This window comes from Myodes glareolus, chromosome 8, assembly GCF_982192425.1.
Source record: "Myodes glareolus chromosome 8, mMyoGla1.1, whole genome shotgun sequence".
Lineage (NCBI taxonomy): Eukaryota > Metazoa > Chordata > Mammalia > Rodentia > Cricetidae > Myodes > Myodes glareolus.
The window spans coordinates 32,375,574-32,390,850 of record NC_142033.1 but is presented as its reverse complement, the minus strand read 5'-3'; the positions used below and the strand labels follow the sequence as shown (position 1 = coordinate 32,390,850).

The 15,277-nt window shown below is 46.4% G+C and overlaps 1 protein-coding gene across 3 annotated transcripts in view; it reads left to right on the top strand.

Annotated features, from left to right (window-relative positions):
• The window catches only part of Pdgfra (platelet derived growth factor receptor alpha), a 47,834-nt gene that overhangs the window by 18,057 nt on the left and 14,500 nt on the right, over nucleotides 1-15,277 (top strand). For all 3 annotated transcript variants that reach the window (XM_087908946.1, XM_087908948.1, XM_087908947.1), the window contains exons 6-16: nucleotides 1,092-1,263; nucleotides 1,356-1,545; nucleotides 4,285-4,400; nucleotides 5,829-5,955; nucleotides 7,534-7,727; nucleotides 8,437-8,531; nucleotides 8,984-9,116; nucleotides 11,141-11,245; nucleotides 11,936-12,046; nucleotides 12,281-12,434; nucleotides 13,546-13,712. In XM_087908946.1, the coding sequence (XP_087765072.1) occupies nucleotides 1,092-1,263; nucleotides 1,356-1,545; nucleotides 4,285-4,400; nucleotides 5,829-5,955; nucleotides 7,534-7,727; nucleotides 8,437-8,531; nucleotides 8,984-9,116; nucleotides 11,141-11,245; nucleotides 11,936-12,046; nucleotides 12,281-12,434; nucleotides 13,546-13,712 (1,564 nt within the window). The remainder of the gene's footprint in view (nucleotides 1-1,091; nucleotides 1,264-1,355; nucleotides 1,546-4,284; nucleotides 4,401-5,828; nucleotides 5,956-7,533; nucleotides 7,728-8,436; nucleotides 8,532-8,983; nucleotides 9,117-11,140; nucleotides 11,246-11,935; nucleotides 12,047-12,280; nucleotides 12,435-13,545; nucleotides 13,713-15,277) is intronic.

Genomic DNA, 15,277 nt, shown 5'->3' with positions numbered 1-15,277 from the left:
CGGCAGAGCAGGTGGAACTCTGTGAGTTCAAGGCCAAGCCTAGTCTACAGAGTGAGTTCCAGAACAGCTAAGGCTATTATTATACAGAAAAACCCTGCCTCCAAACAACAACAACAGCGAAAAACCTCTTCTTTTCATTTATAAGAGTCAGAGAATTCTTCAGCAGAGACACAAGATATTTGGCCTACAAGTACATAAAATGTTGAAACACATTTTCCCACAAGTATTGAAAGTTTCTTTTTGGAATTTTGTAAAATACAGGATGGGGACACAGGGAAACCTGCTTCTCTGAGAAGCACCATTGTCAGATTTCAGACAAATCCTTTCCAAATTTTAATTTGGATAAATATTTATCAGTAGTATTCTTCCAACCTAGTCTGTTTTAACCACACCCCAAGTGGATAGTTAGACAGTTTAATCAGATCATTGACTATCCTTCTATTTATTTATTTTTCTTAAAAAGATGTTCTGCAGTGTTGGTGACTGAACCCAGCGTCCCATAGGTACTGAGCACGTGACTCATGGCTAAGCTACTGCCCCAACCCATTTTTGTTTTGTTTTGTTTAGTTTTTTTCAAAACAGGGTTTCTCTGTATCTTTGGAGCCTGTCCTGGAAACTAACTCTTATAGACCAGGCTGGCCTCAAACTCACAGAGATCCACCTGCCTCTGCCTCCCGAGTACTGGGATTAAAGGCATGCACCACCACCACCTGGCTTCAGCCCGATTTTTTAAATTTCTGCTTGTCTTTTGGTTTTCTGGGGCTTACTCTATCGTCCAGGCTGGCCTAGAACTTGCGATGTATGTCAGGCTAGTTTCCACCTCGGGGGACTAGTGCTGCTCTGGTTTCCCACGTACTGGATTAGAGCTATGATCTACCTACCACACCTCTATTATCATTTTAGAGCAAAATTGCCAAGTACAGCAAATCCTACACAGCCCCTGCTCCCGCTACGTTTGCCCTCCCGATTGCCAAGTCTCCTAGGGCATGCACCTTGCTCAGAACCGATGAGTCCACTTACGTCACGAGTCATATTAGGGCTCACTCTAGAAGGAGCTTTCCAAACGTTAGTTTTCTTGTGTGCCACTGCAGAGAAATAAGGGCATCACCATGCTGGAGGAGATCAAACTCCCATCCATCAAACTGGTGTACACTCTGACGGTCCCCAAGGCCACGGTGAAAGACAGCGGAGACTACGAATGTGCTGCCCGGCAGGCCACCAAGGAGGTCAAAGAAATGAAGAAAGTCACCATTTCTGTCCACGGTACCATACTATTTTCTTACATACCAGTCGCTCACTGTACTTGGGATCTGTGTGCAGTGGTTCTTATGTAATGGGAACTCTTGCTTGTCCAGAGAAAGGTTTTGTGGAGATCAAGCCCACCTTCGGCCAGCTGGAAACCGTCAACTTGCATCAGGTCAGAGAGTTCGTGGTGGAGGTGCAGGCCTACCCCACTCCCAGGATATCTTGGCTGAAGGACAACTCGACTCTGATTGAGAATCTCACCGAGATCACCACCGACGTGCAGAAGAGCCAGGAAACGAGGTAAAGGGAGCCTTCAAAGGTCGCTTCTGTCTTCTTAGAAAGGTTGGTGTGTGCTGGAGCACCCAGACTGAACATCAGCCTGCCAGATATAAGCTAAGACAGGCTCACAGTCCCATGTTAATCACACTTTCATTACACGTTAGTGATAGCGTTGTGGTCTGAGGAACATACATAGATAAGGTCAAATGGAAAGGAAGGACTCAAAGGCTCTGTCTTCCAGTGAAAGACAGCATACCGGATCTAGTTAAAAGGGAAGGAAAGATGGGGGAGCTGGATGTGCTTGGACTCCATAGAATCCTTGCTGGTCATCACATTCCAGCAGACATATGGACTGATTCCACTTGGGAGTAATTTACATGCAAACCTACCTGTAACAAATGGCATTATTTGGAGTACATCTGCCCCAATCCGGGATTTTATTGGAAATAAGAATGGAGTCTGGCCAGGCGGTGGTGGAACACACAGCATTCAGGAGGCAGAGGCAGGCGGATCTCTGTGAGTTCGAGACCGGCCTGGTCTACAGAGTGAGTTCCAGGACAGGCATCAAAGCTACAAAGCTACACAGAGAAACCCTGTATTAAAAAAAAAAAAGAAAAAGAAAAAAAAAGGAGTCTGAAGGAGTCTGATTAAGTTTGAGTGATGGAGTCATTTGGGTCCTGGGTGACTATGTCAGGTTCTCACATTGCTTAACTAGAGTTGCCGTCCCTTGCTCTGATGCTCCCCATCAGCCCTGGGTCTCTTTTGTCTTTTGCATGCTAGGCAAGCACTCTACCATCAGGAACCTCAATTTCTCTTCAGTTTCGAGTTATGAGGAGAATCCAGGAGCCAGAGGGCAAAGCTTTGGTTTGTTTGAGACAGGCTCTACAGCCAAAGCTGACCTCAAACTTTAAACAATTCTCCTGTCTCACATCATCACCATCATTTATGCCTCAGCAACGCTTGCACATGCGTGGGCAGCCCGTTTATGGTGGTTCTCCAGTTGTTGCTCTCCCGGGCAGTCCTCGATGCTTGTGTTATTGTCACAGCCTTTAGGGTTATAGGTGAGAACCACTGCACCATTTAAAGTAGTTATGCTTCTGGCCATTGTTGTTGTTGTTATTGTTGTTATTTTTTTAAACATTTATTTATTATGTAAACAATATTCTGTCTGCGGTGTATGCCTGCAGGTCAGAAGAGGGCACCAGACCTCATCACAGATGGTTGTGAGCCACCATGTGGTTGCTGGGAATTGAACTCAGGACCTTTGGAAGAGCAGGCAATGCTCTTAACCTCTGAGCCATCTCTCCAGCCCCATTGTTGTTATTATTAATATTGTTTACCTAGGATAGGGTCTCGCTATGTAGTAATGCCTGGCCTCAAACTCAGCTTGCGAGTGCTGGGAGACAGGGTCATCTGGCACAGCTGACATTTCACATGCGTCTGAGCAGAGCTTTGGCAAAAAGGCAGGCGGGTCAGGGGAGTGGCTTTGGAAAGCTGCTTGCTAATGTGCTTGGAGAACCCTTCAGCCCTTAGTCTTTTCCTTCCTGGGTGGGCCAGGCAGCACAAGCTGAGCGGAGTTTCTGGCTTCCTGGAGCAGAAGACCAGTGAACCCACTGGCTTTCTTGCTAACCAAGTGTAGGTATGAATGGCCTGGATCATTTCGCTGTCCACAGTTGGGTGTGTGTAGGTGGCCTCTAAAGAAATCCAATCGTGAAGCCAATCTTGTAGCGGAAGAGGGAGAAAGCTAGCACAGCCTGCTTCTCTACAGGTTCTGCACTTACCATGTAGTGTGGAGCCCATGAAGTGCTTTCCCACATTTAAAGATCATTGAATGAACTTACAGCTTGAGTGCTCCGTGTGCACAATTACAATTACACACACGTTTGTTTGTTTGTTTTGTTTTTTGTTTTTTCAAGACAGGGTTTCTCTGTAGCTTTGGAAGTGGCTCTTGTAGACCATGCTGGCCTCAAACTCACAGAGATCCTCCTGCCTTTGCCTCCTGAGAGCTGGGATTAAAGGTACATGCCATCACCGCCTGGCTAATTATATTTTATACGTAGGAAAGGAAGGCAGAGAAAGTCCAGTAATTTCCAGCTGTTTTTCTGTGTTTCATAATGACAGACAAATGTGAAAATACTGTATACACACACACACACACACACACACACGCACACACACGAATTCAAATGCAGGCAAACATACCTTTAAGTCAGAGGACAATTTCGGGGAGTCCGGTGTTGCCTTGTACCTTGTTAAAGCAGGGTCTCTCTTGTTGCGGTCTCTGTGCTGAACATTCCAGGCTAGCTATCCCGAGAGCTCTGGGGCAATTCTCCTGTCTCCTCCCATCTCACACGGGAGTGCAGAGGTTGTAGAAGGGCATCTCTGCACCTGATCTCTTGACATGGATTCTGGGGATCGAATTCATGCCATCAGGCTGGAGCAACAGGCGGTTTTACCAACAGAGCCATCTTAAGTGTTTTCATTTAAAAAGGCCTTGTTTATTTTCATTTAGAAATGAGGTCTTGCCAGAATTGGTAGCTCCTGGAGATGGCTTATCTCAAAATACTTGATTTTTTTTTTTTGGTTATGGATGAGGCTTTTGGTGTGTGGAAGATAGATCAAGAATTCTAGAAAAGACACTGACATTAACATGAAAAAGAGACTTTTTCCCCAGAAATAAAATTTCTAAGACTGCAATTGCTTGAACAATTGGTGTTGATTTGACTACTGCTTATTAAAATGAAGTTCTTTTTTCTTAAGATATCAAAGCAAACTAAAGTTGATCCGGGCTAAGGAAGAAGACAGTGGCCATTATACCATCATAGTTCAAAATGACGATGACGTGAAGAGTTACACGTTTGAGCTGTCAACTCTGGGTATGTAGAAGTCATGTAAAGGTCATGCTTTCTCAGGGGCTGACTCTCCACCAAAGACATCTTGACTCCTCTCTTCACAGCCTTAGAGAAAAGCAAGACCTGGGGGTGGCAGTGGGAACGGAACATGGCACACGTCAGGGAGCATGTGGTTGTGCTTGCCAATGCAGGCCTGGTTTGAGCATTTCTAACCCAAGAGTCTGAAATGCTCCAAAATCTGAGACGTTATCTTTTTATCATGGAAGGAGGCAAGATAGGATCTAAGTATGTAGCCCAGGTTAGCCCTGAAATAGTACTAGTCCTGCCGCAGCCTCCCCAGTGCTAAGATTCCAGGCATTTGCCTCCACATGGGGCTTAAAATTTGAAACTTTCTGAGTGTTCACCTGACGTCACAAGTGGGAAATCCTAACCTGACATCTTGTGACAGGTCGGAAAATATTCAGGCTTATAAAAATATTGTCAATAAAAAAATTAAAATTACCACCTGGCTATGTGTGTAAGGGGTGTATGGAGGTATAAATGAATTATATACTTAAACTAAAGACTTCCCTAAGACATCTCATTAGGACCCAACTTCTGAAAATGTCTGAAATCTAAAACAGTTTTGGAGAAAAAAATTGTCCTGAGGAAAAATTTTAAATTAAAGTATGTATTATTTAGTTTAAGTTTTTGTTTAGTTTAATTTTTAATATTTATTTTAAAATATTTATTTAGTTTAAATTATTCACTTTAAATCCAAGTATGTAAAAGTAAATTAAAGACGTATATTTTCCAGCTTATTATTATTACTTGGTGATGGAACCCCATGTTTTAAAAAACAAGTCAAGGTGCTGGAGAGAGACAGCTCATAGGCTCAGAGCTCTTGCTGCTCTTGCAGAGGACCGAGGCTGGGGCCCAGCACCCACATGGGGGCTCACAACCACCTCTAAGTCCAGTTCCAGGTGGTCCAATATCCTCCCTGGCCTCCATAGGCCCTAGACATGCATGTAGTGTACATACAAACACTCTGGCAAAACATTTGCCTGTCTCTAACTTATTTGACGACAAGTTGGCCAAAGGATCTTTAAAATCTAGTGATGTTCCACGGGTGCATTTGGGTGAAGGCTGCTTGACTCGATGCTTTCGTCAAATTCATTGGTTGAATCCTCAGTGCATAAATAGCTGGAGGGTCCTCCTTGCCTTCCCAGCTGAGGCACTTCTTTCTCCCCTCAGTCCAGCCCTAAAACGATCCAGGCACAAAGCCCACAGATGCTCACACTGGAGTAGCTATTACCTGAGCAGGTCTGTGCGAGCTGGACCGTTTCTTTCTGTCTTCCCTGACGGGTGCCTTAAGGATCATTTCTGAACTCGTGGGAACACCTCTTGGCGGGATGCCCCTCCATGGCCAGGGGCAAGAATGGCGCAGCTCTGACGTCTCCCTTCCTCTTGCAGTTCCTGCATCCATCCTGGAGCTTGTGGATGACCACCATGGCTCTGGTGGGGGACAGACTGTGAGGTGCACAGCGGAAGGGACACCTCTCCCGGACATCGAGTGGATGATCTGCAAGGATATTAAGAAGTATGGAAACCAGAACTCCCTATTCGTGTGTGCTCAGAATGTTTCTTTCAGAACATGAGGGACCTCAAGTGCATTTTAGTTCTTTGGTTGACCCCTTTTGTATTTGTGAGTCCTTCTTGGCCCATGGCTTATATTACTTACAAAATATACAACAGGGTTCTGAAAGTAGATTCCATCTGTGTGTGTGCACGCATGCACGCCTGTGCATGCACACACACGCACACACACATGCATGTGTGTCCTCAAAGGGCTTTTATTTTTCCCTTTTAATCCCCTTTGTTTTCTATTTTTAAAAATAGTTTATTTATTCTTATTTTATGTGCATTGGTATTTTGCCTGCATCTATATCTGTGTGAGGGTGTCAGATCTTTGCGTTACAGGCAGTTGTGAGCTGCCATGTGGGTGCTGGGAATTGAACCCAGGTCCTCTGGAAGAATAGCCAGTGCTCCTAACCACCGAACCATCTCTCCAGACCCCTATTTCTCTTTTAGAACTGTCTTGAATGTAATGGCAAGAAGAATTTTAAGAACTACTGTTATTCAGGGATTTTAATTGCACCAGCCTATATTTTTAGCTCGGTCTGATTAATGAGACAAGGTCTCACGATGCAGCCCAATTTAACCTTGAACTGAACACCTTCTTGCTTTTCCCTCCCAATGTTTGGGGTCACAGGTGTGCACTACCACCCACGGTCAGCTCGCATTTCTGATTTGATCAACTTGGTTTTAGTGGCTAGACTAGCCTAGGAACAGAAGTGTGAGCAGTGCCCGTATGAATACCCACGGCCACTTAATCTTTGGAGGCCAGAAGAGGGCATTAGGTCCCCGGAAGCAGGTGGTTGTGACTTCCCAACATGGGTGCTAGGAACAGACTGTGGGTTTTCTACTAGAGTAGTATGAGCTCTTCAGTGCCAAGCTGTCTATCCAGTCCTCCTCTACCTTCTTATGTGGGCCCACGAACTGTGTGTTCACACTTAACCCCTTGGCAACTAGCTGTGTTCAGAGTGCTTTTGTTCACTTTTGCTGAAGGCTGAGCCTTCTGTTCCCACCTTACCCAGGGCTGTGGGGCCATCTGGGTGCTGGGAACAAACAAAGCTGCTATGGACATAGTTGAGCACATGTCCTTGTGGTATGATTGAGCATCCTTTGGGTATATACCCAAAAGTGATATTGCTGGGTCTTGAGGAAGGTTGTTTCCTAATTTTCTGAGAAATCGCCACACTGATATCCAAAGGGGTTGTACCAGCTTGCACTGGTACACACCAGCAATGCAGGCGTGTTTGGGAGGGTGTTTTTGAATGAGCTGGGAATGGGATTATTAAATGTTTTTGATGTTATCTTTAGAGGTGGCTCACAGGTTCACGATTTCGGATTGTTAGTTGTATTTTGTTAAATTTACCTGCCTCTTCACAAATTTCCTTATTTGTGTGAGACTGCTCGTCTTGAGCAGGTGCAAATGAACTTTAAAGAAAACAAACCTGTGGGCCACCCCCGAATGGGCCGATCAGAAACGCGAAAGAGTCCCTGGTCTTTGTGACCCATGGTAATCAGATCTCCACTTGTGCCACGCTCTCTCTAGATGCAATAATGATACTTCCTGGACAAGTTTGGCCAGCAATGTCTCAAGCGTCATCACAGAGTTCCACCGCCGCGGCAGGAGTACTGTGGAGGGGCGAGTGTCCTTCGCCAAAGTGGAGGAGACCATCGCAGTTCGGTGCCTGGCAAAGAATGACCTTGGCACTGGGAACCGAGAGCTGAAACTGGTAGCTCCCAGTGAGTGTCTCAGTAGGCAGGACAACTCCAGGTCACCAGCCAAGCCCCGTCTTTCTCAGGTGGGATGTGGAATCCCAGACAGGGGTTGCATAGTAATGAAAGTCCCAAGACAGACATTCGCCCTGTCTGCACTGAGGCCCTGGCTGGCTGGCAGGCCCTTCCATTTGCGTCCAGCTGCATTTGCAGCGGCTGTGGACATTTTTGTTTGTCAAATACAGCATACCTACTAAGCCTCTCTATTGGTGTCGGGATGCAGAACGAGGAAGAAGAATTTGTTGTCTCTTAGAGCAGCTGAGTTGGGTTGGAGTCTTCCAAAGAAACGAATGAAGGAATGGAGCCGAAAGACAGGAACAAAAGGCCCAATGCCGTGGTTAAATCCACTTTACCATGGAGCTTAAGAGGTGGCTGTTTCTGCCAAGGAAGTCGCTCCCAATTCACCCAGTCTTCGTTGTCTCTGTTCCAATTGTCCAAAAGGGGCTCCTTGGAGGATCTTTGGAAAAAATGCTTTGTCCCAGGGAAGAATCCCATTTCATTCAGGAGTACACGTGTTTGAGAGATAGTATTGGCCGTCTCTAAAGGGAGCCATGGAGCCTGGGCTCTTCCCTGCCAGCAGTAAGACAGTCCCAGTCAGGCTCAACCTCTTCCTCTCCACTCTCTGCCCCTGAGTAACTGAGGAAATTCTCCACCGTGTCTCTCTCTTGCCCCCCAGCCCTGCGTTCTGAGCTCACGGTGGCGGCTGCGGTGCTGGTGCTGTTGGTGATTGTGATCGTTTCCCTCATTGTCCTGGTTGTCATCTGGAAGCAGGTGAGTCTTCGGAGCCATTAGAACAGGAACAGCTGCCTCTTTCAGTGTTTGGTTCAGAGAAGGCGCTTTTGGTAATTACATGTGTGGTGGGCCGTGTTAGATACATGTGTGATGGGTGACTGTGTTAGATACATGTATGGTGGACTATGTTAGATACATAGGTGGTGGACAATTGTTAGAAACATGTATGGTGAACGACTGTGTTAGATACATGTGTGGGGGACACTAGTAGATACATGTGTGATGGACAACCATGTTACATGCATGTGTGGTGAACTATGTTAGATGCATGTACAGTGAGCAATGTTAGATACCTGTGTGGTGGTGGTGGTGGTAGGCACATGTGTGGGGAGCCATGCTAGACCTTCCTGGGTCCAGTCCCTTTGGTTCTGCAGTGAAGCTTGGTGCCTCCAGACCGATAACTCACCAGTTACCTGCCCTGGTCATTACAGAAGCCACGCTATGAGATTCGCTGGAGAGTCATTGAGTCTATCAGCCCCGACGGACATGAGTATATTTACGTGGATCCGATGCAGCTGCCTTACGACTCCAGATGGGAATTCCCAAGGGATGGGCTAGTGCTTGGTAAGTTCCTGTGAGGGCCACCTCCGGGGACCCCAGTGTCACCTGCCCAGCTTTGCTGGTTACAGGCCTGGGGAGATTAGGCACTTGAATCCTGCCTGGTAGGAAATTTGTTCACAGGCCTGGGTGTGGTGGCTCACTCTCTTCACCTCAGCTTTGGGGAAGCTGAAGAAGGAGGACTGTGAGTTTCAGGCTAGCCTGGGCTACATAGCTATCTTGAGCATGAGCTCATTAGGCCTGAGAAGGGGAAGTCAAGGCCAGAAGCCTCTAGTCTATGTGAGGCCTTGAATTCTATCTCCAGAACTGAAAAAGGGTGGAATTAACTGGGCACGGTAGTGTACACCCATTGTTAAGTAGCTGGGTAGTACATACCTAGAGGGAGCTGGAGGCAGAAAACCCACGAGTTCAGTGTCATCTGAGCTACATAGTGGGTCTGAGGTCAGCCTGGGCTACATGAGACCCACTATCAAAATATCAAAAGGAATGAAACTCTTAATTGTGTCATTGGAATGATTTTGCCTTGGCAAAGATACCATGATGAAAAATGAATTTCTGTGACTAAAAAGGACTAGCTGAGAAGCGAGGTGACTCAGTGTGCTGAACTCCATTCCAAGGAATCATAAAATTTTTCTTCATATTGATGCAATGTAGGAAGTAAAAGCACCTGCTGCTGTCGTGGTTCATGACTGTAATCCCAGCGAGGCAGGAAGATTGGGAGTTCAAGGTCATCCTTAGCTATGTAGTGAGTTTGAGCTACATGAGATCCTGTCTTAAAAACCTGTATTAACTCCCTCCTCTCTCTCTCTCTCTCTCTCTCTCTCTCTCTCTCTCTCTCCACACACACACACACACACACACACACACACACACACACACACTTTAAAGCAAACATAAAAATCAAGATGGCTCGTCACACATTTCAAAGATTTCAGTCCTGGGTTGGAACCAAAAAATGAAGTCCCAAATAGTTTTTTAATCACATTCTAGATGAAAAAAAACCAGACCAAGGCAAAAGGAAGTTAGACCTACAGGTTATGTCATAATCAAGGGGCTCACCCAATTCAAATGCAGCTTTTTATTATTATGTCTCATTCCAAACTATGGCAGAGCTCAGATCTTACAGTCACTCACACGGTCAGCAGCGAGGCTGCCTCACCTACACCTATGCTTCATTATATTCTCCCAGACAGGGATGCGGAGCTTGGAGGCATTAAGAGGTAATAGCATTATGGGGTGGGGACAGACAAAACCTCTGCTGCCCATCTTTGTCCTTTTCCTCTTGGGCAAGTCCAACTCATTGGAGGAAGGGCACCTTTCCAGGCATGCATGCCAGAGACACAGACCAGAAGAGAGGGCAGAACCACTCTTGATGTCTTTTTTTCCTGGGCTGTCCTGGTCAGATGGTTTCCTGAAAATGCCTACCCCACCCCGGCCACCCGCCAGACCATGGCCTCTTTAAGGGTGGAGACAACAGCTTTGATTTTTTATTTTTTTGACCACACGAGGAAGGACTGTGCTGGCACACACGGCCACTGATCCAGGGACCTTCCTTCATGACAAAGGGGACAAGCCCGAGTTTTCCCTTGTGCATTCCTCAGAATCAGTGGCATTTGGAATACTGAAGATTTCCAGTAGTTAAGGATTTGTTAATGCAAAGGTCACCTCTGTCTGCACATGCGAAACAGAAGGATAGAGGACCAGGGGGGTTTGGGTGGAGGCTGTGAAGGCAAATGCACTGGAGCCCAGGGCCTGGCGGGAGCGCATGTTCACACCAGGGACGGCTGAGCTCTCCTCTCTCTTGTCTGTGTTTTCCTTCCCATTGCAAATGTTATTTGACAAAAACAATTACACTAATTTCCTTTCCTGTGGGCTCAATTCTTTTTCTGGACATGATGACTTGGAGGAATAATTAGGCTTTACTCAGTACAGGGAAAACACCCACCCAGCTGTACACCCCTGTGCGCTGGTCTCTGCCAGTAAAGCGGAGGAGCCTGGAGCTGGCGTTTGATGGCTCTGTTTGCCCACAGGTCGGATCTTGGGATCTGGTGCATTTGGGAAAGTGGTTGAAGGCACAGCCTATGGATTAAGCCGGTCCCAGCCTGTTATGAAGGTTGCTGTCAAGATGCTTAAACGTAAGTGTGTCTTCCCAGGGATGCCTTGAACATGCAAATATTAAGTGACTTGATAGTAAACTTAATACTATATTGTGATTCTTCAGATTCAAAGTTTTATGTGGATTTAGGTTTTTGTTTTCTCTCTTTGTTAAGAATAAGACATTCTGATTTCTAGTGACTTTTTTTTTTTTAAAAATCTTAAAGTCTAGGGACTACGATCCTGGCTCAATGGGTAAAGTGCTTTCTATGCAAACACGAGGACCTGGATTCTGGTCCCTCAGCATCTGTATAGGAAGCCAGAAGTGTAGAGTGCCTGCATAAGCCGGCACTGCGGTGAGGCAGGAGGAGATAGGGGATCCTGAAAACTCACAGGCCAGCTAGGTTAGCCAGCCTGGCAAGCGTTCAGTTCAGTGAGAGGCCCTGTCTCAAAATATAAGATGAGGAAATAGTTGAAGAAGATATCCTGATGTCAACCTCTGGCCTCCATGTGTATTTGTATAGACAAGAGTACACACACATGCATAGACACACATATGCATAGACACACATATGCATGCACACACACACACACATTAGAGTCTAGACTAAGGAAACCTAATACTCTTCTTTTAGACTCTTGGTAAATAAATATTATTGAATCACAGTTTTATATGTGTTTGTCTGAGAACCAGGAGTTCAGCTGAAGTGAAATCTCATTTACTTCAACAGCCACAGCGAGATCCAGTGAAAAGCAAGCTCTCATGTCTGAGCTGAAGATAATGACCCACTTGGGACCGCATTTGAACATTGTGAACTTGCTGGGAGCCTGCACCAAGTCAGGTAGGCCCCCTGACCTGGAGAGAGGGTGTGCTGGGAACACTGATGGTTGTGGAACTTTGAACCACGCTCGGACACACATTCCTCTCTTTGCACCCCAAACATGCCTCGTGAGTATATAAAGCTCATAAGTGGAGCCCACTGATTGCCTTGACTTCTGGAAAGTTCCTTGGTTCTGAGCATTACGGCTTCTTTTCGTTGCCCATCTTTATACCTGACTGCGTTTGGTCCCCACAGGCCCCATTTACATCATCACCGAGTACTGCTTCTATGGGGATTTGGTCAACTATTTGCATAAGAACAGAGATAGCTTCATGAGCCGTCACCCAGAGAAGCCAAAGAAAGAGCTGGACATCTTTGGACTGAATCCCGCCGACGACAGTACAAGGAGGTAACTACAAAGGGAGCCTACTGTGTCCTCGTCACAGCACTGTGAATGGCAAAAAGCCTGTCTCCACAGAATCCAGGCCTGCAGATTCTAGGCCAGCCCCAGAGGCCAGGAGGCTTGGAGCCTGCCTAGCCGTCCATGTCGGTGTGGGTGGATGTGCAGTTGCAGGTGTTTGGGACTAGGTCATTCCACGGGAAGGCTGTACTGATAGGTGTGAGTGGCGGCGGGGGCTGGGATTCCTCGGGATACATCAATGAAGCTCTGGCCAGGGATGTCTAGATTTGTGCCTCGCGAGGAGCTGTTGGAGGATCTCCAGGCTCAAGTGGTTGCTCCTTGCTGGACCTAGGCCAGCGATGCTCACTTGTCTCTACTGTTAAAGCTTCCAAGTGGCTGGAAAGACGACGTGTGTGAGGTTCTGTGAGATCAGAAAGTCCAAGGACCTCTCTTGTTATTAAATTACTTAATGGGCTTCAAATGGATGCCCAGTCTGTGGAGTCCCAGGGCCTGTCTGTCCGAGCCACATGGCTGCATGACAACAGAGGACGATGGTGAACTGCCCTTATGGCATGGACTTTTCAACTCTCCAGACCCAGAGCCTTTTGTGTTTATGGGAGCGTAGCCCTCGACTTCCCTGTAGCTCTTGGGGATGTCTCTGCTACTTCTGAGGACATGTGGAGGAGTGGTACTGAGGGCAGAGAAGCAAACCAGGAAGGAGAATCATAGCAGCTACCATTTGTGGAGCCGGGCTGACCCTGTAGTGTTTCCCTTCCATGTAGACGATATTGATTTTACAGACTAGTTAGAAAAATGCTGGTCTCCTCCCGGATGGGCATATTCCTTCCACGTCATCAAAATCAGCCTTTCTTCCCAGCATGCCTGGGTTTGAGAAGACGCATATGTTGTGACTGATTAATGTCATCTGTCTGCCTGGGCCACCCCATGTACAGTACGCACATGGATGGGGACTGTTTATGCTCATCCCTGAGACCTTGACACCTCCCATTAATGACACACTGTAGGCACCCAAATTAGCATGTTGTCTACTGAGTGACCAAATTAAAGGCCACATGTGATGAAATGTCTTGGTCTTTTTTTTTTCTTCCCTTTTTTGTAGTTATGTGATTTTATCTTTTGAAAACAATGGTGACTATATGGACATGAAACAAGCCGACACCACACAGTATGTCCCCATGCTCGAAAGGAAAGAAGTCTCTAAATACTCCGACATCCAGAGATCGCTGTATGACCGGCCAGCCTCCTATAAGAAGAAGTCTATGCTAGGTAAAAATGCATGCACTCATTCTAGCAAATGCGATCTTTCTGTGGTTTGATGGGATGCTCAGAGGAAGGGAAACTGGGCTGAGGGGTAGGTACATCTGCCAGACTGTGTGATCCCTAAGTACAGGCCTGCTCAGCGGGGCCTAGATGTCTTTTGTAGATTTGTGGTCTGTGAGTGAGAAGAATAAAGACAGGGGTTGGTGATGTAGCTTAATGGTAGATGGCTTGCCTGGTGTGTACACAGTTCATTCTCCGGCATGAAAAAAAAAGACTATATAATATTGTAAAAGTAAAATAAAGAAGACAGATATAATGTAATCCATTTCTCAAACTTTAAATGTAGTTGCTTTAAATAAATAATTCATTCTGCTATAATGGTCTTTTCTTGTTAACATGTCTTTTGTTAAAAAAAAAATGAACGTGGTGAGAATTGGTGTTGTTTTCCCCGTGGCCAAACTGAAAGCTGGCCATCTTACAATGTTTCCTCATGGTTTTCTCTGGGTGCATGATAATCCTTGCTTTTTCTTTCCTAACATGCAATCGGTGATCGTAACTCCAAAGCAGCCAGTTTGAGGGTACACTTTCTGGCGAGCGTTTCTGTTGGCTTTTGTTTGGAAGCAGGCCCTTCTGCTTTGAAAACAGAAGCGTATGTGGTGGGGATGAATTCATTTGTCAACTCCAGGGTGCCGCGTGGTGATGCCACGCCAGATGGACCACCTCACGCCTGCTCTGGGGTGGCCACTCCAGGCCTCTGGCTTAATCACACACTTGAAGTGGGCAGGGTCCTGATGAGCCTGACCTTTTCTTGCGATCCTGCTTTTGGGGGTTTGAGCCCTTCATCAGCTGTTGCCAAACTGTTCAGCTGCCATGGAGATTGGTTTGGAGAGGAAAACAAAAACCAAAACAAAACAAAAACCTCTAATGTGCTCCGAATACCTTCAGGGTTCTTAAGCAAAAGGCATAATCCATTTAAAAAAAAATCTGCTTGCTTTGTAAAAGCCATTGTGCAATAATATTTTCCATATCTGCAGCTCTGTTCCCTTCGCCTTGCCAAATGGGTGAACTTCCAAACGCTTCTTAAAGTTTACCCGATGAGACGTACTGGAAGCAGTGCTTCCTTTCCCTCCCATATGGTTAAAAATAGTTTACATCGCTTCCCGGGCAGAGCTGGTGGGCCTGAGTCATGCTCGGCCTGGGTCCTGCTGGCAGGCAGACCACAGTTTTCTGGCCTTCCAATAGCTGGGAAAAATATGAATGGCTGGAGCCGTTCGTCAGAGACCTGAAAATCGTCAGGGCCTGAGCGTTGCTGGCCCAGACTGCCCTTCCTCGAATGCTCTTGGGGTCCTTCCAGATGGGATGAATGGGGGAAAAGTGTCCACGCCTGGTCATGGGCACCTTCCTTTAGGATGGCTGCCTGGTCTGTTTGGTTCGTTGATTCAACTGGCAAACTATACATAAAACAAAAAGGAAACAAAGCAAACCTCAAATTTGCCACAGATGATTTCATTGTGTGTGTGTGTGTGTGTGTGTGTGTGTGTGTGTGTGTGTGTGTGTGAGTTTCCAAGATG